At 39.1% G+C, this 27,545-nt stretch overlaps 1 protein-coding gene across 1 annotated transcript; it reads right to left on the reverse strand.

Annotated features, from left to right (window-relative positions):
- Window positions 1-19,266: 19,266 nt before the first annotated feature.
- On the reverse strand, window positions 19,267-27,260 carry nsun3 (NOP2/Sun RNA methyltransferase 3). The gene is made up of 6 exons (XM_061710057.1): window positions 27,014-27,260; window positions 25,737-25,840; window positions 25,156-25,649; window positions 22,134-22,288; window positions 21,471-21,592; window positions 19,267-21,185 (listed from the first exon to the last, which is right to left on the reverse strand). Exons 1-6 carry the CDS (start codon window positions 27,134-27,136, stop codon window positions 20,855-20,857), a joined length of 1,329 nt encoding a protein of 442 aa, XP_061566041.1. The 5' UTR covers window positions 27,137-27,260; the 3' UTR covers window positions 19,267-20,854.
- Window positions 27,261-27,545: the final 285 nt, after the last annotated feature.

Genomic DNA, 27,545 nt, shown 5'->3' on the forward strand with positions numbered 1-27,545 from the left:
GGAAGTGCAGTGACACAAACACCTTCTTTGTCTTATTACCATCTGTACTGTATACTTTATTCACTTTCACAAACAAACAAAAGAACCTCTCAACTGCATATGGTAATGTGAGTATTTAGACCAAGACAAACATTTCATTTATAAACCAATCATTTTAGGTTTTATCAATTTTTATTGCTAGTACTAATTTATGAAACTTGAATTATTAGCAACCAAGGGTTTCACAGGCCATGTTAATGTTTGCTATTACTTATTAGGCTCGCTGTATTTCTCAGACCTTTTCCATTAAATATACACTGGGAAAAAATAGACAAAAAAAAAGATTAATTCATTTTGTTATAATATACTGTTGCCAGACAGCTGGCCTCAAAACTGATGCAGGTCACCGTTTCCTTTTTTCTTTTTGTCCCTCTCTTTCATACAAGTTGTTACATTCATGGCATTGATGGGGACTGAGCTGAAAGCAGTCAAAGAAAAAGATTGTATTATTCTACTTATAATTTAATAATAAGTCAAATAAAAAAGAAACAAAACCCCAACTGGGAAAAATCTACAAAGTTAAAATGAAATGAAACTTGGATTTCAGGAATAATGAACAAAAGATAATCACTACTGTCATTCAAAGAGAAGTGATTACCTTCAAAAACCCAATTCACAGTATAGAACCATAAGAGGGTGAAAGAAACCCCACACATGTGCAATGATTCATACCCTGAAATATGTGTCCTTAAGGTCACATTTAACAACAAACAATCAGTGCTTGTGTATGGAGTGAAGGATGAGTCATAGATTAGACAACATAAACCTATGAGTTTACTTGTGTTGTTTCCTCTGCTGAGTTTGCCTTGAATTAGTCTAATTTCCAGAATAGTTCCATCCAAATCAACTGGTTAATGTTCTTATCTGTGTCATGTCAGAAAAAAGCTAATGAAAGTAAAGATTATCATTGTGGCAGGGTGGAGGAGCAGCAGTCGCACAGGTGATGGGTAACAGGTGTGTCCCATCAAACTCTCCACCCTGCCTGCCTTGATAAGGCAGGGCTGCACAGCTGCTGGGGGAAGGAGTCTGCTGTGAAGGAGCTGTTGGTGAGACTGAAGCTGGATCTGCTGACCTGTGTGGTGCTTGTGCACGTGTGGCGTGAATAAAAGGGTTCTGCACAAAACTCCGTGTCCTCCTCTATCCTGTCGGTCGGGCCCCGTAGCACTAGCCTTGCTACAATCATATTCTGGCGAGCTCTAAGGCCTTTAGACAATTCAAGATGATTGTTGTGTTTCTTGTTCTACTCCTCACTTATTACTGGAGACTCCAGGAGCCACAATGTAAGAATTTACAACAGTTTTTTTCAAATCATATCCTTATTTATTTAACATCATGCCATAAAAAAAACAACATGGACAAACCGCTCGTTAGGGTTAGGGCCGATCGTCAATCATTGATCAACTTTGGCATCTCAGCAGAAACATCTCTCTGTGGAGCACAGTGGTGGAGGGATGATGGTCTGGGGTTTAAATGAAACAATATTGTAAAGAAGAATCAACTGAATTAAAATCTTAGAGGAATGTAAAACTTCAGTTATTGCTCCTATAGATGATTTCACAACTATAACTCAGCACACACAGAGACACAAATGCAAATACAATATTTTCACCAAATTTACAGCTTTCTTTTAAAAATCCTAACCCCATATGGAAAATGTGTGAAGTTCACCACAATTTTGCAAACAGAAGGGCTAAGTTACAAACGGCCAAAGGTTTAATCATAACAATGATTCTAAATGTTATTCTGTATAGTATGTGGTTTCTTCAGTGGCTGAGAAATAGAACAGGTAAAAGGTTGCAGGTGACCGCTTTAAATTGCCAGAAAACATTTAAACAAAGGTCTTAGGTTTGAATGGACTGATCGCTGCGAACTTGTTCACCTGGCATCAACTTCCATCTTCAGCCGTAACTGGCATGCAGATACGTCTTCAGTAAATGATTTGCATATGAAAATTTTGTTAATAGAAATTAAATAAAATAGTAAAACATCATAGAAAGTCGCAAATGTGAGCTGCAAATTGTTTTTAGTTGCCTTTCCTTCTGTGTTTGTATTTGGATAAATGCGATTGTCAAAAGATTTAAATTGCTGTCAAAAGTATTGGAATTTCAGTATTATGTAACCCCAAGGATTTAATGTAACTTGATTGTTTAGACAGTTAATAAAGAAATGTGCTGCTCCAAGCACTGGAAAACACGATGCTTATATAGTGAGATTGCGCTTTCAATTAAATGTAAATATAGACTTTGTGTCTCCAGTCACTGTCAACTTAAAGCAGCTAAAAATCTCTTGCTGACCTTTACAAAGTTCCCCAAGTTTTTAAAGATAAGTTTACAATTGTTTAATGATGCTTTAAATGGTAGGAATGGACTGGGCTATTAACATGAACATGCAAAAAAGGAAAAATAAGGAAATCTGAGTGACAGTTTTCTGTCGTGGGCATTTTGGTCACAGTTCGGGGTATTAAGATGAAATTATAAATAACTGAAAAAAGAATCCAAGTGAACATACAGGATGTTTTACATGTGAAGGGATTAGTGTATATTTACCCAACTGAAGGTGTTGCTCACAGCGATAATAGTAAATACGCTTTATTCTCACCTCCATCTTTGTTACTCTGGGTGAACGGGCTGGAAAATGTATGCTACAGGTCCTGAGTGCTGAGTGCACTTGTAGATTTCACGAGAACATCAAAACACAATCCAGTCGTCTGGATCCCTGACACTCGCGGCTGGAGCTGCAGCACTCAGGGAAAGAGAGGATTAAGGAGGGGAGTGAGTGTGTGTGTGTGTGTGTGGGTGTGTGTGTGTGAGTGTGTGTGTGTGTGTGTTTTGGGGTGCATTAATAATGAGGGAGCTGAAGATAACAAGGGGAGGTAGAAGGATGAGAGGTCATAAAATAGATGAAGAGAATGCTTGATGTAAACAATTTTCCACCATTTCATGTCACTAGAAGCAGATGATGTTTTGAATGTCTTCAATATTATATATTCCACATGTATTTAATTTTGTTTTTATAGTATAGACTGGGGTTATGACTAATTGATTTCCTTAATACATGTACATTCATTCCAAAATTTCTTTTCCACCTCTGTCATCAATTTTTGAATTCACTGAACTGATCAGCTTCAACAAAGAAATATTCTAAAATTACTGCTGTGACCATTTATTACAAAGATGACTGAACTCTGACAGCCAGAAAAAAAAGGAGTAAAGAAATTAAAAGTCTCATCATTTCACAGATTTTTCGTCCCCCTTATTCTTTCTTTTTTTCCGGTCAAGAAATCTTGCTCCATTTTGTTCTCTTTGAAGCCTGAGTGTGAGCAATGGTAATTGAGCCATCACTCCGGGAAAGGAAGAAGGATGAAGAGACCAAGAAAGAGAGAGAAAGGAGAGATGGGGGGTGGGTTGGTGGAGTGTGGCATAAGATCAGCTCACAGAGTGAAATCAGATTAAGGCAAATTTGTAGATTTCGAAATTTGTTTTGGCAGACCTATGTTTTTTTTTTGTCAACCAAAGTCATCTTTAATAAGGGATGTCTTTTATTTTTTGTAAAAGCGAGTGGTGAATGGTACTGTAAGTAATAATAGTAACTTCGTCAGTCATCAATAATCCAAGATAGGAAAAAAAAAGAAAAGAAAAAAAAAAGTCACACTTTGATGAAAACACTGAACTTATTTTATGTTTTTCCCTCAATGTTCAAATTAGACTTTGTGAGTTAGAGAATAGGTGTAGTAGGGTTACAATGGCACCACTATGAAATCAATTAATACAACTAATTAATACACCTTTTAAGACAAGTTGGAGCTGTAGCTGGAGGTGGAGCAAAAATTATTTTGATAGTAAATTACAGATCATTATAATACCCCACAAGAAGTTTTACATATGTAAAAAAAAAAAAAAATATATATCTTTTATGGCTTGGCCAGGGGGTGAGTAAAGTCTGGCAGAAGGTCAAGCTCGCTAGCTAGTGTCAAATCTACAGTAGCTGCAGGTCTTGGTGCTCTGGCCTCTCACTTCAGCATGTTGTCAGGTTGTTTAAAATTTGATAAACAGATTGACTGGGTTATCAACACAAACTTATTTTTTTTACTTCGACTCCCTACTAAAGTCAAATCCTTTCTGCGGTGTAGAGACCTTGAGAAAGCCATCCATGCATTTATCGGTTCCCAGCTTGATTACTATAACACACTTTATTTTGGAATGAGTCAAACTTCTCGGTATCACTTGCAATATGAACAAAGTGCTGCTGCTCACCTGTTGTCAAACATTTAGAAATATGAACATATCACACCTGTTCTATACTCCCTCCACAGACTCCCAGTACAGTTTAGAATTCATTTTCAGCTCTTGTTGTTTGTTTTTAGTGCAGTTAATGGGCTTGCACTTCCATATTTATGTGAACTTTTAAGTTAAAGGTCCCACAGTCGCAGAACAAACAGCTGGGTGATTCTTCCTTTGCCGTTGCAGGTTCCAAACTCTGGAAAGCTCTTCCCCCTGAGATACGCATCATCCCCGACCTGCCATTGTTCAAAGCAAATTTCAAAATGTACTTATTTAGATTGGCTTTTGGCACCCAAGAGCCCTTTGTCACTTTTCGCGGTTTTAATTAGTTTTATTTACATATTTTTATCTTTACTCTATTTTAATGTGTTTTAGTTTATATTTGTACATTTAAAAGTAAGCAAACAGTGACTGAAAAAAGAAGCCAAAAGAGAAAGTTGAAATTTGGCATTACGGTCATTTTGAAAGTTGGGGCCAAACTTTAACAGGATCTTCGTCTGCCCATGTGTCACCTTTCTAGCAAATTCTAGCCCTGTATGTTTTTACATAATCTTGCCTACAGACAAATATAAAACACTAGAAACATACCATAAATGAGAAGAAACTTATCTGAAACTTCTAGGTGGAATAAACAGTAGGTGCCATGTTTTCAAGAAGAAAAAGGATGTTTAAGAAAAGAAATCAGTGGATTCCATGTTATTATAAAAAGCTCCTATCTGGAGAATATATATTTATATGCAGCACCATATTTAAGTGTGCCATTCTTAAAGTTAAGTTAAACTTTTTTTTTTTTACACTTTCTGGGTATGTCAGTGAGGGTAAGCATTTTTCATAGCTATTCTAATAAATCTTCAGCTTTCAAACATATTTCCTGTGTGTGTGTATGTAAGAATGGGGAAACAATCTTTGCAGCCACTATGATGGATATTAATCTTAATTTACCTGTTTACCTTATTGCCACAGAGAAATTTGTTTTCCCCATTTACCCTGGAGGAATGATATAAAAGCTATCATCACAGAAGGATGCAATGACGCACTGTTAAAATGAAAAATTTAGCCAGATTTCAATCGAGAACTGCTTATATGAGTTCATTAGTACTCGAGTCTTATTTGAGGGTGTAGCTGTCCCTCTATTTCACACACACACATACACTCACTGACAGCCTGCGTGTGATGAAGGGTGTTCAGGCTTGTCATTACACTGTGTGGTGTGGAGATATGATGTCTCAGTAGACCTCCTGCAATGGCAAAGCAAGAGTTAAGACATTAATAGGCAGAGAAAAGCCATACAGCTTCCCTGTCTACCTGTGTGTTGGGACTGGCAAGATCAAAGGCGGACGCTGAGAGGAGGGTGGGGGGTGAGCGAGCAGGCCAGATACACAGACGCAGAGAAGGGGGAGAAGAAAAAGTCATCCAGTGACAAGGAGACTGAGAGAATAGCAAGTTCTGAAAGCACAGCAGGGACAGAGAGGGAGGTGGAGAAAAAAATCGACACGGAGAATAAATAGGAGACATTTCCCTTCTGCCAACTGTCTCATTGTTGACTACATTTTATGTGCTGCATTGGCCTCTATGTAACCTTCTGTAAGTCTGTGAAATCCTTGGAAAAAGTAGGGCACTGAACTTGCTTGGTCAGCACACTGACTTCTAAATCATGCTAATGGAACAAAAGCCTGCAGTGAACATATTCTCTTCAGGAAAAGATGGGCATTGTAACATTGCCCAACATTGCATTAGTAACTAATTTTAACAGTTGTGTGGTTGGTAAGAATGGGCGATATTTTACCGTTCACGATAAACCGTCAAAAAAATTCCCACGGTAAGAATTTGTCATCTTGCGGTAAAAACGATAAATTCCCGTTGATGACGTTTTTGTGTAAAACTGATTTATGGTTCTGTGTTAAATCCACGCACAACGTACAAGGAAGGAAGGAAGGAAGGAAGGAAGGAAGGAAGGAAGGAAGGAAGGAAGGAAGGAAGGAAGGAAGGAAGGAAGGAAGAAGGGAAGGAAGGAAGGAAGGAAGGAAGGAAGGAAGGAAGGAAGGAAGGAAGGAAGGAAGGAAGGAAGGAAGGAAGGAAGGAAGGAAGGAAGGAAGGAAGGGAGAACACAAGGAAAGAAGGAAGGAAGGAAGGAAGGGAGAAAAGAGGAAGGGAAGAAGGAAGGAAGGAAGGAAGGAAGGAAGGAAGGAAGGAAGGAAGGAAGGAAGGAAGGAAGGAAGGAAGGAAGGAAGGAAGGAAGGAAGGAAGGAAGGAAGGAAGGAAGGAAGGAAGGAAGGAAGGAAGGAAGGAAGGAAGGGAGAACACAAGGAAAGAAGGAAGGAAGGAAGGAAGGGAGAAAAGAGGAAGGGAAGAAGGAAGGAAGGAAGGAAGGAAGGAAGGAAGGAAGGAAGGAAGGAAGGAAGGAAGGAAGGAAGGAAGGAAGGAAGGAAGGAAGGAAGGAAGGAAGGAAGGAAGGAAGAAGGGAAGGAAGGGAAGGAAGGAAGGAAGGAAGGAAGGAAGGAAGGAAGGAAGGAAGGAAGGAAGGAAGGAAGGAAGGAAGGGAGAACACAAGGAAAGAAGGAAGGAAGGAAGGAAGGGAGAAAAGAGGAAGGGAAGAAGGAAGGAGGAAGGAAGGAAGGAAGGAAGGAAGGAAGGAAGGAAGGAAGGAAGGAAGGAAGGAAGGAAGGAAGGAAGGAAGGAAGGAAGGAAGGAAGGAAGGAAGGAAGGAAGGAAGGAAGGAAGGGAGAACACAAGGAAAGAAGGAAGGAAGGAAGGAAGGGAGAAAGAGGAAGGGAAGAAGAAGGAAGGAAGGAAGGAAGGAAGGAAGGAAGGAAGGAAGGAAGGAAGGAAGGAAGGAAGGAAGGAAGGAAGGAAGGAAGGAAGGAAGGAAGAAAGAGAAGAAAGAAAGAAAGAAAGAAGAAAGAAAGAAAAGAAAGAAAGAAAGAAAGAAAGAAAGAAAGAAAGAAAGAAAGAAAGAAAGAAAGAAAGAAAGAAAGAAAGAAGAAAGAAAGAAAGAAAGAAAGGAAGGAAGGAAGGAAGGAAGGAAGGAAGGAAGGAAGGAAGGAAATGAGCCAGAAAGAAAGAAAGAAAGAAAGCAAAGAAAGAAAGAAAGAAAGAAAGAAAGAAGAAAGAAAGAAAGAAAGAAAGAAAGAAAGAAAGAAAGAAAGAAAGAAAGAAAGAAAGAAAGAAAGAAAGATAAATTCCCGTTGATGACGTTTTTGTGTAACAAACATGGCGGATCTGAGAGAGATAGATTTATAGTTAAAAGGTGGAGTTGAATTGGTATTTTTTTTATCGTCATTTTTATCGTTATCGGATAAAGGCCAGAAATTATCGTGATACATTTTTTAGTCCATACGCCCATCCCTAATGGTTGGCAGTGTCGGTTGGGTTGGTCCACAACTGGTCCCAGTCTGGGATACTTTGTCATGTCAAGTCTACACAAGTCAGTAAATGTCAGTAATCTCTTAGGACGTTAGTTCACAAATGAACACTGTTTACATCATGAGATATAGCCAGGCACTTTCAAAGTCACAGTAAAATGATATTTGTTATGTCCTTGCTTACTTCTGTGGTTTTGGAAGTGTAACACAATCACATCAAATTGATGCTCCCTGGGGGGTCGTCGCGGTGGAGCTCTGTCCCTGGCCTGGTGGGGACTTTGGTGGTCTCTGGGGGGATTTATCTCGTGGCGGTGGGTGGGGTGGGTGGGGTGGGTGGGGTGGGTGGGGTGGTTGGGAGTGGCCTGGGTGGCGGCTACTTGCCTTGAGCGGGTTGTCCGGACTATTCCGGTGTGGGCCTGGAGCTTCGGCGTCAGGGGGCTGGCCTTTACCTGGGTAACAAACCCCCCCCCCACCCCGTGGTCATGGGGACGCCGCTCGGGGCTTCCCTCTGTCGCCTGCTGAGGGATGGGGCTTGCTGGTGGGAGGGTTCCTCCTGCCCATCTTCTGGTCCTCTGTGGGGCTGCTGGTGGCCTGGGTTCAGGTAGCGTGGTTGTGCCCTCCCTCCTCCACTCTTAAAAACAAAAACAAAGAAAAACAAAACAAAAAAAAAATATTGATGCTACCTGCTGCTGCAGTTTCCTATTTGAGGCCTACAATACTGAATCAGTGCTTTAAGTGGGCCGGTACGCACCGGTACGGAGTACCCGCACTTCTCAATATTAGCCTCTGGCGTACCGGGACTTTTTACGGTGTACCGGGACTTCTCATGAGCTCATAGGACTCTGTTCTCTCCTTGCGATTTGGCTATACAGTGCGTCGCCATGACAACGCGACTGCCCCTTGCGAGACGTTCACTCGTAAAGCCTGCTTTATGGTTCCGCGCTAAATCGACGCAGAGCCTACACCGTAGGGTACGCGGTGACGCGCAACGTACATGCGCGTCCCCACGTACCCTCTGCGTTGGTATAACGCGGAACCATAAATCAGTTTACGGAGGTCCCGCGAGTCGAGTGTGCCAGAAAGCAATAGAAAGAAGGCGAAGAAGAAGATATTTTAATCTTTCTTTAAAAGTGGAGAGGAGAAGAAGTATTCAAGGATTTGGGGAATACAAGGAGCTGAGGGGATCCCGGACACCAGAAGCTCTGAAGCCTCTGCTAAAAGCTGTCCATACCATTGCTGTGTCTACCAGTGAATGTGAGCGTGCCTTCAGTTGTATGAACAACATTCTTACAGACAAAAGGAACTCCCTTGCTGTTACCAGACTTTCAAACCTGATATTTCTGAAATGTAATGGGCCACCATTAGAACAGTTCAGTCCACAAAGCTATGTGATGTCACGGCTGGCGAAGGGGAGACGAAGCACAGGAGACAGGGAATGTGAAGCTCCAAGCCGTTCGAGCAAAGATGACCCCAAGACCTGCTGGAGTCTTAAGTAGGTTGAAATATAATCACAATTGTCTTATATATTCACAGTCCACTTCTTTTGACACATTTGTACAATATAATGCAAACCAGAACAGCAACACTGCTATGAATTCTACTTAAAAAAGCTTCGTAGTTTTTAACATTTGTTGTCTGAAAAATTATGATTCTTCTTTATGTTTATTATGGGTCTGTGTGTTATTTTCTCCATGCCTTGTCTCCATATTTTATCTATGTGTGTCGGTAGGAGTAGGTTCAGTACCAGTGCTTTGTTTGTCAACTTCCTGTTCAAGATGTGGTTGCATTTTTGTAAGTACTGTATATGAAGATCTTATTCATCAATAATATCATGTTGTTGGTCCTCCTAAATATGTGAATTTGCCCTTTTAAGTTTCACTACAATCAAATATTTAAGTCTAAAATAATAGACAGTCATTGTCAACCTTTTTTTATGATAGAAACAAACACAGGAGTATGTTATTTAATTGATTTACTTGTCAACTGCATAGCTCACTTCTCCAATTTTCTCCATGCCTTGTCTCCATATTTTATCTCTGGATGTCTCTCATGTGTCTGTCCACAGGGAACTCTAGGTGCCAGTTAGTTCAGTTGTGCATCAGCCTCTCTGCTACCTGAGGGCTGCCCCCCTGAAGACCTCCCTTGTGTACACATAATTTGTTTGGAAAATTCAATAAAACAATTTTCTTTTAAAAATCAGGATCATGTCCTATTTAAATACATCACTTAATCATCTCTGTTACCCACCGCCTAATTTACCTGACATCAGTTGAATAAGGGGAGTACCAGCACTTATTTTTGTCCACTTAAAGCACTCAATCAATCAATCAATCAAATTTTATTTATATAGCACCTTTCGTCCAAGTACATGAAATACAAGGTGCTTTGACATTTTGATTGAAAAATAAGCATAATAAACAAATAAAAACTGGGAGACCAAAAACATAAAAACTGGGAGACCAATGCACCCTGACATACAATATAAAATATATAAAATGTATAAAAAGATAAAGGTTCAAGGATTAAGGCTAAAAAAAAAAAAAAAAATCAGTCCACAACAATAAAAATAGTAAAAACATTATAAGAGATAGATAAATAAATAAAACAGATACCTTTAAAAAAATTTAAACGGAATAAAACTAAAACTATAAAATGTGATGCTACATAAAAGCCAGACCAAAGAGATGAGTTTTTAATCTACGTTTAAAAATGTCCACATTTCCAGCTCCTCTCAGATCCTCCAGCAGGCTGTTCCACAGTTTTGGAGCATAGTGGTTAAAAGCAGCATCACCAAATGTTTTAGTTCTACTCTGTGGAACAGCTAGAAAAGAAGAGCCAGAGGATCTGAGGGGCCTTCCTGGTTCATAGAATAAAAACATTTCTGAAATATACTCTGGCGCAAGCCCATGTAGCGCTTTATAAACTAATAAAAGAACTTTAAAATCAACACGAAAACTAACAGGTAGCCAGTGTAAGGTTTTTAAAATGGGCCTAATGTGTGCTCTCCTTCTGGTCTGAGTCAGAAGTCGTGCTGCAGCGTTTTGAACCAGTTGCAGCTTGTTGATGGTATTCTTGGGCAGACCAGTAAGAAGAGCATTACAGTAGTCTATCCTGCTAGTTATAAAGGCGTGCATTAGTCTCTCCGTGTTGCCCAGAGAGAGAAACGGCCTCACCTTAGAAATATTTTTTAAATGATAAAATGCTGTTTTTGTGACACAGCGTACGTGTGATTTGAAATTAAAATCTGAGTCAAATATGACTCCTAAATTTCTTGCCTCTTTGCTCGGGTTTACTCCATATGTATTTAGTTTAGAGGCCAGTTTCTCTCTCTGGGCTTTTGAACCGACGATCAGTACTTCAGTCTTTTCCTGGTTTAGCTGTAAAAAATTCTGCGACAGCCAGGCCTTAATATCTAAAATACAGTTAAAAAGTGAGTCAATCGGCCCAGTGTCATCAGGAGACACGGCCACATAGAGCTGTGTGTCATCAGCATAACTGTGGAAAGAGATGCCGTGTCTCCTGATGACACTGCCCAGGGGTAACATGTATAAATTAAAAAGTAATGGTCCTAAAATCGACCCTTGTGGTACTCCATAGGTAGCCTCATAGTGTTTGGAGACATTATTATCTATTGAGATGAAGAATTTTCTTCCACAAAGATATGAAGTGAACCACTTTAAAACAGTTTCAGCTAGTCCAACACGCTTGCTTAATCTATCTAAAAGAATTTGATGATCAATATTATCAAAGGCAGCACTCAGGTCAAGTAGTACCAGAACCGAGGGTTTATTCTTGTCAAGGTTTGTTCTGATGTCATTTACTACTTTTAGCAGGGCTGTCTCTGTACTGTGATTTGTCCTAAAACCAGATTGAAACATTTCTAATGTAGCGTTTGAATTTAAATAGGCACTTACCTGAATAAAAACTAATTTCTCTAAAATTTTACTTAAAAATGGAAGATTAGAAATTGGTCTATAATTGCTGGGTGATAAAATGTCCAGGTTCCCTTTCTTTAAAATAGGTTTAACTAAAGCAGTTTTAAAATCAGTGGGGAAGACGCCTAGCTGTAGGGAATGGTTTACAATGGCCAGTATGTCTTCAGATAGTGAGTTAAAAATTGTTTTAAAAAGGGAGGTTGGGATTGGATCAAGGGAACACGTGGAGGATTTCAGTTCTGTTACTACTTTCCTCAGGGTGTCAGCATCAACCAGGTCAAAACATTCATACTTCACGTCACATTTCATACAGGATATTGGTAAAAGTGCAGCGTGCTTGTTTTGCTGGCAGATACCAGACCTGATGTTTATTATTTTCTCCCTGAAGTAGCCAGCAAACTCTTCACATTTAGATGCTGGAAGCTTACAGCTATTGTTTGTTTTTGGATTTAAAATATAATCTATTGTATTAAAAAGCAGTCTGGGGTTATGGATATTGGTATTAATCAAATTTGAAAAATAATCCTGGCGAGACTTTCGAATTTCTTTGTTGTAGTTTTTAAGTTTTTCAGTAAGTATGTTTTGATGAATTTCTAGTTTTGTTTTTCGCCATCTGCGCTCTGCAGCTCTACATTCTTTTTTAACTTCATAGTAAGATTATTTTTCCATGGAACAACACTTTTTGTAGTTAGTTTCTTGATTTTAATAGGAGCGACTGCATCAAGTACTGTTTTCATTTTAAGATTAAAATCATGGACTAAAATTTCACTGGATGATGGTAGGACTGTATTTTTTTGCAAGCTATAACATGTGATGAGAAAGTTGTGGCTACTTGAGGGGTAATGTATCGTTTTCTAACAATGCGTTCTGTGGTGTTTTGTACAGCATGATAAAGACTATTAAAAAATACACAGCTGTGGTCAGAAAGAGCCAGATCTGTAACAGATGATATGTTGATGCTCAAACCATATGATATGACTAAATCTAATGTATGTCCATATTTGTGAGTAGGTACGTTTACATGCTGTTTAAAATCCATGCATTCCAATAATTCTAAGAAATCTTTGGCTCTGGTATCTGCCAGATTATCAATATGTATGTTATAATCTCCAATTAAAATACAAGAGTTGTAACTCGTGTGAATGACAGACAATAGTTCTGAAAATTCTGTTAAAAAGGAAGGGATAGATAACTTAGGAGCTCTGTATATGGTAACTGCCAGGAAGCGAGGCTGAGAGTTTAAAATAGTTGCATTGTATTCAAATGTGTTAAAAGTGCCCAAATCCACATCCCTGCCCTTCAGTGCCTCTCTGTATATTGAGGCTGTGCCTCCACCTTTTTTCCCTTCTCTGCATGAGAAGGAAAAGGTGTAGCTGGGTGGACAGGCCTCTGACTGAAATCATATGGAACCCATGTCTTTTGCCTATTACAAGCCCAAGCCCACTTTGTACCCAAGTAGCCCGCTTTTAATCCAGTCGGCATCGACATGGAAATGCTGGCTGGGGTCGAGAAACACTATTTGTCCATAAAACCTCATGTGTAAAAGATTATGTAAAAGATGGACATAGTCATGATATAGGCACTTTGCAAAACCCTTCTCTTAATAAGCCTTATTTCAACAAGGGTGCCAATTATGACTGACAACCTGTATTTAAGGAAAAGATATACTTCTGCATTGGCTTCATGTCTAAATATAAAAGTTTGCCACTTGGATGAAATAAAATGATCCATTAGTTCATTTTCTACATGTGGTTATACTTTTCGTGTGCACAAGGATGCTGGAGCACATCCGAGGTTTCATAAGGCCCGAGGTGGAGAAGACCCTGGTAAGATGGCAAGTTTATCCCAGGGCTACAGACAAGAATAAGTGTATTCAAAAATAATTTCAGCTACACTGACTTATGTACATATTTTCCCTCTGTGTAGTACTTTCTATTTATTTGTGGTTAGCAATCAAATCTGCAATAATTTTAGAAAAACTTTTAGCAGCTTGTAAGTCAAGCTTCAATTCTCTCAGTTCTTTCAATGCTAAAGTTACTGTTATGGCATGTAAATTACAAACATGTTGCTGACATGGTCAGATCTATGAATCTTATAGCATATTCCCAAAATTTTAAACAAACAAATAATTATGAATTATTTCCAAACATCTGGAGAAACTTCTGAACACATTTTTAAGATCTCAGCTTTTTGAAGTTTCTACATCTTTCTCGCTGCAGTTCTCTGTTCTGTTTCTGGAGGCAGATGGAAAAGTCAATTGAAGGGCTGTAAACCATTGTTAAAAGCCGCTACTTTTTCAGCAGTCAGTAGAATTAACTCACATCCTAAAATGTGCATAAATTCACGGCCAGACTTGCTGTTCAATTTGCATTTACTTTGTTTACTTTGATAGGCTCCAGCAGTTTATATTTAAGGCTGAGAAGACCTGGTCATTTACTTTCAAACCTACTTTGCTGCAGTACTATACAGGGCTTTAGTTTCATATCTCCAGATCAATAATGCCTATTGTTTAAAGGATAAATGGATGTCTTGGCCGAGGTAATCTGTCCTCCCTTCACTCTGTAAAGTCTGTGCTTTGCTGTCTGGTGCAGCTTAATGCAGCCGATGTCTCCTTCCTCGCAGCTGCAGGGGCTCACAGAGGTATTTGAAAGAAATAACACATTTCTTTTTCCTATAGTTTACAAAGGCTCAAGCTGCAGTAAACCTTGACACAAACTTCTTTTTTTCAAACTTTTTTTTTCCACCTACCAGCCCCTTTGAATAAAAAACTATGTACAAGTTATCATTAAACAGTAATAAAAAGTTACTTCTTTCAAGATGGTACCAACGTGAGCTCTAGGACACTATTTCTTTTCCAGGTTCTGCGTTTAGTTTTGTGCTGAAAATCAATGAATGCAAGATGGATACAAAAAAAACCAACTCTTTCTTCCATTACATTCTTTGAGTTGGTGTGTACGGCAGGCAAACTGTAGATAAAATGACATAAATTTCTGTTATTTTCGTTTATCCTGATTCTGAAGGTGTTTCCTTTACACTTTCTATCCTGCTTCACAAACTGTAGATAATGCAGATCTGTAAAGAGTAGACAAACATTATTATTTCTCAACAAAGGAAGTCAAAACAACACTATCTTTATCTTACATGATATAGCTTCCTATAGATTTGTTTTTAGTTGTTTCTTTCCTCTATTGTTTCCTGTCACAATGACAAGGATTGTATCTGATGTGTTAAATGTATAAAGTTTTTTTTGCTATTTATTAATTTTCTAAGAAGGGGAAAAGTGCCAGAGAGAGAGAGAGAGAGAGAGAGAAAGAGAGAGAGATATATACCCACACATGTGAACACATATAGAAGGCAATAACGCTAGTATTGTACTGCGTTGGAATTACACAATGATCTTCATCTGTAATTTTTGCATGCAGATGAACGAAACCACAGTCTGACTGACCTCACTAAGTATTCATTCTTTTCAAACATTTTTCCTTCGAGACTAATGTTGCAACAATGTCTCAAGAGCAGCAATCCTTCCCTCCCTTCCAATGATGGAATATTGGCAAATGATGACATTTTGGATGAGTGATGGATCCCCCAAAAGGCACTAACTCTATGTGCCCACTTGTTCGCTGTCCACATCATTCAGTGTCAGAAGCTTCAAGTAAAACATATTTTTACAAGCAGAAAAATACCAGCGTAAGAGTACTCGGGAGTCCTTACAACACTGCTTGACGTTACAGTGGATGTTTGCTGCAAATAACAAATAAGGCAAAGTTAATACCGTCTCCTTTAGTCATATTTTGTGTGCGTGTGTGTGTACTGTATTTACCATATAGAACCACAATGATCGGATTACATAAATTGTTTAAAGGATGTGTTATTAACTTGATCATGAATTTAAGCTGGCTGCGGCTCTCATAAGAAAATCACATTTCAAAAATACTACACAAAATAAATGCTTGCTTGCTAACAAATTAGCAGATGCAGCCGTTTAACAACATTGGTGAAACTGGACCATAAAGGACCCTTACAGGCTGTGCTCATGTATACTGTTAATTGACTTTCCTTTTGATCAGTATGCCCCCCACAAAAAAAATCTTGTCTTTACATTGTGTTTTCATCACTTAGTGATGTAAAGAACGAAATAAATGGTTTAGATAAGTAAAGATTTCCTTAATGCTGGTATTTTCAAACCGTTTTTCTGAATGAAAAAAGTTCCGCCTTAGTTCTGACCAGATTGGTCTGCTTTGCTTTACTTTGTTCAGGCATTTAGGACTACCCTATGGTCCACATTTATTTCTCAATCTACTCACTGTTCTACAATTCCTCTTTTAATTTCCCCTCCTCCTCTTCCTCTATTGTCAATGACCAGGGTTTTAATGATTACATCTGGTGGTGCCACAAATTAATTCCTGCCTCTCTGGCAAAAAGCTGTTCTCCACCTGATTATGCAAAGCAGGCCTACATTTGCTCCCTTTGAAGTGGAGGAAAAGCTGCTTAGAGATTCTCCCCTTGAGGAAACACTTCAATATGGGGAACATCAACAAACCAGAGTTCACTCAAAGGTCAGCAATATAGTTAACCCCAATGACGCTCCACTGCATCTCCACATCTCTGCGCTTTCAAGTTGTGTTACTGTTGTGGTGGCATTATGAAGCATTTATATGGAGACTGGAGCTATGTTTCAAAGACATGCAAAAGTGGAGCAAAACTAGGGCACTCAGTAAAAATAGCCATGTAAGTGCACCGTGTCATGTTTGTGTCTATACAAACAACAATGCTTGCTTTCTGTTTCGGCAAACATCTCTGACAGCGTTTCAAAGCTTTGCTTTGAGACACCAATTTTTGGCCAGAAGACAAGAGCTTCTTCACATAACTGCTTTTACAGCAGCATTTTTTGTCATCTTTAAACCCTTGGAGGAGCACATTGTGCATTGACATCAACATTTACTTCAACACACCTCTGCTTTTCATGTGAGCAATAGCGGCCTGATGAAAAGCTGCAACGCTGCTGAAAACAGTCTACTGCTGGTTGGAGTATGAACCTCCAAACACCTCCAAAGTAATGAACCACCTCGAGAAATGATGTCAATGATCTCAATCACACCAAATGGATGGACTGTGGGATAACGGACATGACCGCCGTAAATTGCAAGGTCGTTTAGCAAAAGACATGGCTGTGAAGTAACTGCAGCAACAACAGAGAGAATGTCTTTACTGCCCTACCAGATTAGTGACCATCAACATTTGGTTAGGTTTAACAATAAAGCAAATAAATTGATCCATCCAATTGACACTCCAAAAGGCTTCCCATGTCTCTCTCTATATATATATATACATACACATATATACACACACATCAAAATACATTGCACTTAAAGAGGATTTAACCAGTCCTAATAGTTTATCACTAAGCAGCAAGTACTCTTAATGAAATAGTTACTTGTAAAAGGTATTGTTGGAGGGGAAATGACCAAAAGGAATCCCTCTGGCCTCCATTGTCACTGAGTACTTGTAAACAAGCATAAGCCCGTTTCAAATTATGAAGCATTGTGAAGAAAAGATGCAATTATAAATGTACATTAAGATTTTTATCAGAACAAGTCATTAAGATACAATTTTTAATGCACTAATTTTTGCCCACAAGTGCAACACTGATTTGTATTAAACAATGCATGACTTGGTTCAGTGAACTATTTAACAGGGAAAATGTTTGACGTCTCCACTTACCTGTACTGCTTTTAGAGGAGCTACTGAGGACTCAGCCTTCTGTCATTACTAACAGGAGTTTCTGAACATACATTAAAAGAGCAATGTGTAAAATTTACGTTAAAATATCGCAAAATAACCTAGAAAAAAAAAAGATTGATCTCAACTATTTCCCACCTGCTCGCAGTAGATTGAGGCAGCCTTGATTTTACTCGTTTCAATTGCAAGACCAAAAAGAAAGACTGCTCGGAAACGGAGATGGTTTTAGAACTGATGGCAGGAAAAGTAGGAAAAATGATGCACTCTTGCTTAGAGATATTGATTTCTTGTTTACAGATTCTGTGTTTTAATTCTCAGATTTTGGGTTTTGATTCACAATACATTTGCCGTTGAATTGACGCCCGGAAATTGGTGAGGAGGGGAGTGTGCATTTACTCGTTTACACGAGGGTGGAACAACTCACTTTGCACTGCTATACTGCCCCTATTTTGACAGGAGTGAGGAGTGAGCGTTTGATTTTTGTCCTCACAGTACACATTACTCCCTTCATACGGAAGCGGAGAGCTGCCACCTCAGTGAAAGAAAAATAGAATTATTATCATGTTATAACATGAACATTTATTGTATAAACAATATCTTTTTCTTTTTTAAGTTTGTACAATACGTAATTACAATATCCTTTTTTATGTTTGAACAACATATCAGGTTATTACAATATACATGTTTGTCAAGTCATTACAAAAAACATTTCAAGTTTGTACGATAAAAATATTATATAGTAAGATTTTATGTTGTTGTAGCATGATAAATGTGTATATTGTAATAACAGAATGATATATTATTCAAACATGAAATATATATTGTAATAACATGTTAAGATGTTGTACAAATGTAAAAATATATTGTTAGAACATTAACATTTCACATTATAATGTGGCTCTAATTTTCTTTTAAAGATGCTGGCAGTTCTACGCTTACGTACTTTCATGTTAAAAGCTGTGTACATTAAAAATAATTCATACCACATTAAATATTAATTTTTTAAATATTAAATACCATACAGTTCTCATGTATTAGTGCAAAATAGTCCTAAGGGAAATACTTTCACACTGATAAATCTCACTGTCTTTTAACCACAACTGTAAACATAGAAATGGTAGATGGCTCTAATAAAAATAAGTATTTTTTGTGACAAATTCATATTGTCACTGTACTTTTGCTGGTCAAAATTAAAAAAAAAAAATTGCAAAATTTCCCCAATATTGATGCTGAAATCTGGCTTGGTGGTTACCACTGTTGCCTCACTGCAAGAAGGTTCCTGGTTCGACTCCCGGGCCCGGCGGGAGTCTGTCTGTGTGGAGTTTGCATGTTCTCCCCGTGCCTGGGTGGGTTCCCTTTCGGGTACTCCGGCTTCCTCCCACAGTCCAAAAACATGCGTAGTAGGTTGATTGATGATTTGAAATTGCCCGTAGATGTGAGTGTGCATATATACATGTATATGTGGCCCTGTGATGGACTGGTGACCTGTCCAGGGTGAACCCCTGCCTCTCGCCTGTGATGAGCTGGGATAGACTCCAGCAGACCCCGTGACCCTGCAAAGGATAAAGCAGGTATAGATAATGGATGGATGGATGATGCTGAAATCTGCCCTTGTTTCATAACTGATGCTATCAGCGTGAACCACATACACAGTTTCAGGCTGGACATAAATTAATGGTCTTGGTGATAAACATAAATTATAGCTGTCTCTTTTACACTGCCACCTTGACCTTGCATGGCTATTTGCTACATTGTTATAAAAACATTTATTATATGCATTCAGCAAATATAAACTGTCTTAAGTCTGTCACTGGTGCAGGGTACTGGAGCTTGTTAAATGTAGAATCCCATCTAAGATATACACATACACAGGGAAACAAAAAAAAAAACAAACAGCAGATACAACACTTACAGTGGGGCAAAAATGTATTTAGTCACACATCAGTTGTGCAAGTTCTCCCACTTAAAAAGATGAGAAGGCCTGTAATTTTTATCACAGATATATCTCAACTATGAGAAACAGAATGAAAAAAAAAATCCAGAAAAATCACATTGCCCGATTTTCTGTTGCTGGTATTTTGGCCCATCCCTCCATGCAGATCTCCTAGAGCAGTGATGTTTTGGGGCTGTCGCTGGGCAACACAGACTTTCAACTCCCTCCAAAGATTTTCTATGGGGTTGAGATCTAGAGACTGGCTAGGCCACTCCAGGACCTTGATATGTTTCTTACGAAGCCACTCCTTCGTTGGCCGAGTGGTGTGTTTGGGATCTTTGTCATGCTGAAAGACCCAGCCACATTTCATGTTCAATGCCCTTGCTGATGGAAGGAAGTTTTCACTCAAAATCTCACGATACATGGCCCCATTCATTCTTTCCCTTACACACATCAGTCATCCTGGTCCCTTTGCAGAAAAACATCCCCAAAGCATGATGTTTCCAACCCCATGCTTCACAGTAGGTATGGTGTTCTTTGGATGCAACTCAGCTTTCTTTTTCCTCCAAACACGACAAGTTGTATTTCTACCAAAAAGTTCTCTCTTGGTTTTATCTGACCATATAACATTCTCCCAATCCTCTTCTGCATCCTCCAAATGCTCTCTAGCAAACTTCAGACGGGCCTGGACATGTACTGGCTTCAGCAGGGCGACACGTCTGGAACTGCAGGATCTGAGTCCCTGGCAGCGTAGTGTGTTACTGATGGTTCCTTTGTTACTTTGGTCCCAGCTCTTTGCAGGTCATTCACTAGGTCCCCATGTGGTTCTGGGATTTTTACTCACCGTTCTTGAGATAATTTTTACCCCACGGGGTGACATCTTGCGTGGAGCCCCAGATTGAGGGAAAGTGGCCTTGTATGTTTTCCATTTTCTAATAATTGCTCCCACAGTTGATTTCTTCACACCAAGCTGCTTACCTATTGCAGATTCAGTCTTCCCAGCCTGGTGCAGGTCTACAATTTTGTTTCTCACGTCCTTTGACAGCTCTTTGGTCTTGGCCATAGTGGAGTTTGGAGTGTGACTGTTTGAGGTTGTGGACAGGTGTCTTTTATACTGATAACCAGTTAAAACAGGTGCCATTAATACAAGTAATGAGTGGAGGACAGAGGAGCCTCCTAAAAAAGAAGTTACAGGTCTGTGAAAGCAAGAAATCTTGCTTGTTTGTAGGTGACCAAATACTTATTTTACCGAGGAATTTACCAATTAATTCAGTAAAAATCTCACAATGTGATTTCCTGGATTCATTCCCCCCATTCTGTCTCTCATAGTTGAAGTGTACAGTACGTATGATGAAAATGACAGTCCTCTCTCATCTATTTAAGTGGGAGAACTTGCGCAATTGGTGGTTGACTAAATACTTTTGTGCCCCTTGTAAAGTGCTACAGATGGTTAGTGTTGCAGCATTAAAGTTGTTTAATTTATGACTTTCTTACACCTGTATGTGTTGACAGCGACATGTTTAGATCTTCTTTTTCTGTCCTCCTCTACAGGAGGAGAGAGTGCTATTCCCTTTTTCGAATTCGAGACAAAAACATGGGTCCCCAGGTTTTGCCAGGCTGAGGAAGCACTAAAATGCCAAGTTTCTGGTGATAAGTGGTTGCGGTGCTGTTCGTTAGTGGGGAAGGACCTGGATGCATCTGTTCACAATCAGGGTGAGAACTAAATGCAAAGTGTTTTGATAAAGGAATGGCAATCTCCTCCCACAGGTCCTGAGGTTCGGCCTCAGGAACGTCTTTCAGCACCATCTCAACAACAGCATAGTTCTCCAAGCTCGACAGTGTACAGGTTGAATAGACGACAACACCACCGGGACAAACTGCAGATAATGCCGACCTGTAAGGACAAAAACATAATTATTTCTTGACATGAGAAGTCCAAAAAACAATATAATTATTTCAAATGATATAGCTTCCATTATTTAGTTATTTCTGGATGCTCTGAAGCAGCTGGACATTTGAAATTACGCCAAAGTGCCCTCCCAATAAATGGCTTATATACATTTATGCAGTGATGACATTATAAAGAAAAACTCTACAGCACACTGGTATATTTCACAATTCCTGCTTTGAACCAAGATAACACTTTGCAGACATTTTCTATATTTGACAGCGGCCTTACTTGAGCAGCTGAGCCTGTAGCAGCGGCAGCCTGGCCCTGTCCCTCAGTCTCTGCGCCCCCTGCTGGCTGCTGCTAGAATACAGCCAACTCCTGTCGTTGGAACAAGGAGCGTCGACTAAAACCTTACAGAGCGACAGAAATGACAGTAGCTTTGTAAGCCACAGAGTTAAATAAAATGAACTTACAACAAAGAGATAAATATGAACGTTAAAATTAATCATTACACTTATAAACAAATGGCATGTTAAGTTGTAGTGGAAAGAAAAAACTTCAACAGAAAAATTTGAGCTTTGAGCAGTAAAATAAGAACATAGCAGCCTCTGAAAATCCATTTAAGTGCTAGAATACAGTTTCTGTACAGTCTGCATGGACTGCTACCTTTGAAATTGTCCACACAAAACCTTTTCATTTCTTCCCCTGTAAGCCAATTTGAGATCTTTGATTACTCCGAGCCATTCGTCTGCCTCTTCTGGGCTCCTGTTTTGACTGAGCGCTTTTTCTTCTTTTCTGCAGGGTTTATTAGCTCAGGTTCAAAGGCTGCCTATTCCCATTCATTTGTAACTATGGCCTTGAAAAATAAAAGTGCATGACCCAAATTTGTTGAATGCCAAAGTGAAATTCAGTCAGAAGCTTCAATAAGAAGGACAGGAGTCATTTAGGTACCTTGTCATAAAATCCAGCTTCCTTCTGCCCAAAACACCGTCCATCTTCTGCAGACACAATAACTCTGCTATTTAGTGAGTGAGGCAGAAAAGACTCCATGGTTTTGGTCAGCCAGTCCCGTCTGTGAGGATCTGGTTCATTACAGCAGAGAAGCCCTGGAACACAGAAAAGACAGAATTAATGATTACAAATAGTTAATATGGTGGGAAATAACATTTATTTGAATTAAGCACAGAAGAAACAGTGCAAAGAATCCTTGTGTATGCAAGTTGAATCCCTTTAAATGTATTTTGATACAATGTTTCATTAAAGTCAAACATGTCTTTTGCTCAAAATATGACTATTGAGTATACGCATGACATACATCAAATGCAAGCGTCTGAGGTTTAACAGTGTTATACATGGGTACAAATATGTTTCTGTCTTATTCCAGTCCAGTAACTGGGAAAAAGCACTGCCATTTCAGTTTGGAAAGATGTGCACTGTTTATGTTTCATACATGGGTATTTAACTTTTTTTGTAAGACATGTGCATTCTTCCCTAATCTGAAAACATTTACCAGGTATTTTCTTTCCCATTTTAAATCAGGCATATAAATACTTTTTTCTGCTTAAATAACTCTCTACCCCTCACTCGGGTCCCGGAGGGGGCACGGGAGGTTGTCCAACCTTTCCATATGCTTTGTGGACTTAGAGAGGGCATTGAAATGTCTCTCTCTGGGAATTCAGTGGGGGATGTTCCAGGAGTGTGAAATTAGGGATCATTCAGTCCCCATACAGACGTTGCAAGAGTTTGGTCTGAACTGACAGCAGTGACTTGGACTTGTTTCCAGTGGGAGTGGGACTCAAATCTGCTATTTTTCACAGTTTCTGTTCCTTTCTAGACACAGCCAAAGGGCAAATGTAAGCAACCAAGTAACTAAGTAAGCAACATTTATTTATAAAGCACTTCTAAAGACATAATTACAATGTTCTTGGCATTAAAAAAAAATAGAATGGTGTAGGAGGGTAAAGAATAGTAAAATGTACAATCATAGACAGAAAAACAAACTGCATCATATAAAACACACTCATCAGAAGGTAATATAAAAATAAGATACAAGTGCTAAGAGTCATATAAAACTAAAAAAACTGCAAAACAGGAAGATGAGCCACACTCAAGCAAGACTGGGTGATTAAGAGAAGGCTTGTTTAAATTAGAAATTATTTACTGTAGGAGTCATTTAAAGCAGTTCACTGAATCAGCATTTCTTATTTGCTGAGAAAGTTGATTCTAGAGAGTAATGGTGCTTTTCCACTAGTACCTACTCGGCTCTACTCATCTCAGCTCGGTTCAACTCAACTTGGCCTAGTTTCTTTTCCATAACAATTCAACACCTGGAGCAGAAGTGGGCGGGTTGGAGCGAAGCTGCTGTGACGTATTTGATTGTGTGATCTAAACGAAGAAAACAACAACACTAAAGACGTAGAACCTGGAGGAGATGATATAAGTGCTGCTGGGTCTGTGGCTTGTGTTCGATATCAAGTTAAAAAATGAGAGTGAGAGAAGGTTCAAGCGGCGAGGCTCATTAATTTTTTTTAGTTTGTCTCGGTGCTGCTGAAAGGTCCGTTGGTAGCTGCGAGCAACTATGAAGTGACAGAGCTCCTGGTAGATCTGGTCGTTCCTTATCGCCCGTCTAGATCCCTTTTTAATTCTCTCCTCAGCACCAGGTTTATGAACATCTGCACCTCAGAGTTGGATCACGAACAGACATTGCCTGTCGGATAAAATGAACAAGAAGCCGTCGCCAGAGTCGTTCTTAAAACGATGTCCACATCCGAGACTCAGACGTCTGACTCCAACCCCCCGACCAATCGGTGGCCTGTAGTGTGATGACGTCAGATACGGACCGACTCAGCCGCTTAGAACCTCGGCAGAGTAGTTACAGGAAAAACTATCTACTCGGCACGGGTAGACCCCTAGTGGAAAAGCGCCAAACCGAGGTGTGGTGAGTCGAGTTGGGCTGAGTAGGTACTAGTGGAAAAGTGCCATATGAGCGAGGGCAGCAAAGGCACCATCACCTTTTGTTTTCAAATTCAAGCGGGGAACAAATAACTGGTTGACATATGTATACCGGAGTGGGCGGGTGGTGGTGTATGGTAGGTGATGCTCAGAGATGTAAGGATGTGAAGTGCTTTGAACACAATCAGAAGGATGTTGTTGTTTATTCTAAGTTTTATGGGAAGTAAGCAAAGCAATGCTGGAATAAGAGTTGTGTGGGATTGACTAAGCAGTCCAGTTTGCAGCCTAGCAATGGCATTTTGAATCAGTGTCTTGAAGTGGAAGAAAGTATGGAGACAGCGGAAATAGTCCAGATAAGAGAATAGAAGTGAACCAATAAAGTGAGCTGGCTTGGGAACACCTCAGTTTTCCCTGAAAGAGTTGAGATGAACAGGAAGAGGGAGGTCAGGGCCTCGTTTTTTGCCACTGCCCCTAATGGGCTGAGTGTGAGTGGACGGATTTATTCATTTTCTACACTGAGCCAGGTGCCTTTTGTCCATATGGGAAACAAAATGGGGAAAAAAGTGGATTGTCGTCAGTTTGAAATGGTAACAAAGCTGAAAAAAGAGCAGAGAAACATTCTGACGAGTGCAGCTCTGTCAACTAACGGCGCATGTCTCTTTTATCCTTCCAATATACCACCTATCGATCCCTGATTATGCACCTGATTTCCAAAGCCATTCACGTGTCTGTCGCAGATGTAGTGTTTTTGTATGAAAGAATAAGGGGGAAGGGGGGTAAAATCTATTTGCATGAAACATAAACACTGTTTTTATTTTATAAATTTTTTATAAAATATTTTATAAATACCCAGCAAGAAAATTGTTGAGTGGTACTCTACAGGTAGTGTTGAAATCTCCTTTTTTTATCACTATGACTGACTAATTCCCCTAAGGTTACTAATTTCATGAGTGTATGTCTCTCAGTATCACAAGAATTAATCAAATACAAATTTACAAAAGGTTCTCTTGAAATAGCTTACCTGGAGTTGCAGTCTGCATTATGGCGACAGCTTTACCCCCAGGGGCAGAGCAAAGATCCAAAACCTTGTCTCCATCTCTGACTTGCAAAGCCAGAACAGGAAGTAGTGAGGCAGCATTCAGGAGGTAATACTGTTTCAACTGGCCAGGCCTGTGAGCCTGAGAGGGAAATCGTAGAGGACGGGAGTGGATGTAACATTGCATTGAAGAATATGGAAGGGTGAGAGAGGGCTCTGACTGTGGTTCCTGACTGGAGGCATGGGAAGTGATGTCAGGCTGGAGAGTGGAGTCCTCAGGAGGACACTTTGAGATGCAGTGGGGCAACAAGAGAGTGCCTTTTTCTTCTTGGTACTCAGCATTACACCCTGTCTGGGGAAATATATGAGGCAATGTTGAGAAGCCCTGGGACTGAAGATTCTGCACAATGTCTGTCACAACACTGAAGCGGTTGAGCATGACCCCATACTGCCAAGACGGAGGGTCCAGGAGCACTGCCCTGCAGCCAAAAGGAAGATCAGTGATGGAGAAAAATAGCACTGCTGTGTGTGTGTTAGCTTCAACACTTACTCAGCACCAAACTTACCTTGCAGATGGCCACAAGTTTCCAAGTTCCTCACTGTACTGCCTGTCAAAGTCATCGAGGACTGCTGGACACAAAACTCTTCCTTTTTTTGAAGTTTTTCTTACCTATTGCAAAACATGGAAACTTCTCACAAGATGGAAAAAGAAAGCAAAAACACATAAAAAATAAAACTTTATAAAAAAATAGAAAAGAAACTATTTGATCAAACACAACAGAAAGGACAACAAAACTAAATCGGATTTCAGAAAACACAAAATGATTAACTGCTTTGGGAAAGGTCTTTGTTTTGTGTTTTCCTTTGGGAAATTGTTCTGTGTTTTTTGAAATGTCTTCAGGTAAGTCATTTTTATTAAATGTGTGCTTTTTTTCTCACTACTTTTTCTTTTGCTGCTTTAACAAAAATGTTCTTAAAAACTCTTAAGCATTGCAACATTTTCCAGCGCTATTATATATCATGCTTTCTCTTTTTTGGCATTTTGTAAAAATTGCTCCTTTATATTTAATATATCTATTTTTTTATGTTTAGTTGGTTTTCTTTTTTCCTCTTAATAAACCAAGCCCACACTTTTCACTTCTTTATCATATCTGTGAAAATATGTAACGCTTATTTGTTCCTGCTAATGAAAAGACATAATGTTTGAGACTTAAATATCATTGCAAATAAATCAATAAACCGTGTCTGGATAATCTAATCACTATCTTTAAAGTTTATATATCACAACCATGAACAGAATGAAACAAACATTTTAGTTTAAGTTTAATTTTCCCTTTTAATTTTTTGAGGCAACACCTCCCCCTGATGGATATAGAGTGTAAGACAGCCCTGATAAAAAATATTCTTTTCCTTTTTTTGTGGGGATTTGGGGTTGGAATTGAGTTTCTGAATAGTCAGTCAAGAAATACCCCTGTGGTTTGAAAAAAAAAAAAAAAAAAAACTTCTTCATACTGGAACCACAATATCCCATAAAATTAGCAAGTAAACAAATATATAAGATGCCTCGACTAGAAACTAACACATTTGGAAAATTTGACAATAATCTAGGCTCTTTGTGAACTTTTAATTTGCATGACTACATTTCAGCACAGAAAACTATCGATTTCTTTAAAAAAGAAAAACATTAAACAAAAGAAGACAGCAGGTAAACTTGGAGTAGATGCTACGAAAATAGGTTTTAAAAGCCGACCTACTGTAATAGAAAGAAGCGAGACAATGAATAAGACATTCCTTCCAAAGAACAATACATTTTATATTATATATAATATTGTACATATATTACCTTGTTATTATAATATTTTTTCTGAAAAGGACCGTGAGGACTCGTGTGACACTTGAACCTCCACAAACCAAATAGAGGCTTCGGAATTAGCTTCTTAGTTTCGGATAATAGTTTTCTTGACATGTTGTGAGTCGAAGACCTAAATAGAAATCCCTCACAGCTAACATGACCCAATTTATTTACACTGATAACTCTGAAAAAATCTATTAAATTACTGATAACAACAGAGCATTGAGGAGTACGTCCTTGAACATCTTCCCTCTGGACTTTAGTTCCACTCAATCTATAGTTCCGCATATCATATGAGCTATGAGTGGGAAAAAAACAAATGTTATCAAATGTTTTATTAGAATTTAGCGTAAAATAAGTTCGTATCTTGACTGCAGCACTTCATACTGTTTCATGATCTAAGATAGACACTTTGTTTGCAACAAGGTAAATGCAACGTATTTCCCTTGACATTGCCGCCCCCAAGAGGCAAACCAGAATTTATTTTTTTATTTATATATTTATTTATATTTCCCCCCTTTTG

The sequence above is a fragment of the Cololabis saira genome, chromosome 2, assembly GCF_033807715.1.
Source record: "Cololabis saira isolate AMF1-May2022 chromosome 2, fColSai1.1, whole genome shotgun sequence".
NCBI classification, from domain to species: domain Eukaryota; kingdom Metazoa; phylum Chordata; class Actinopteri; order Beloniformes; family Belonidae; genus Cololabis; species Cololabis saira.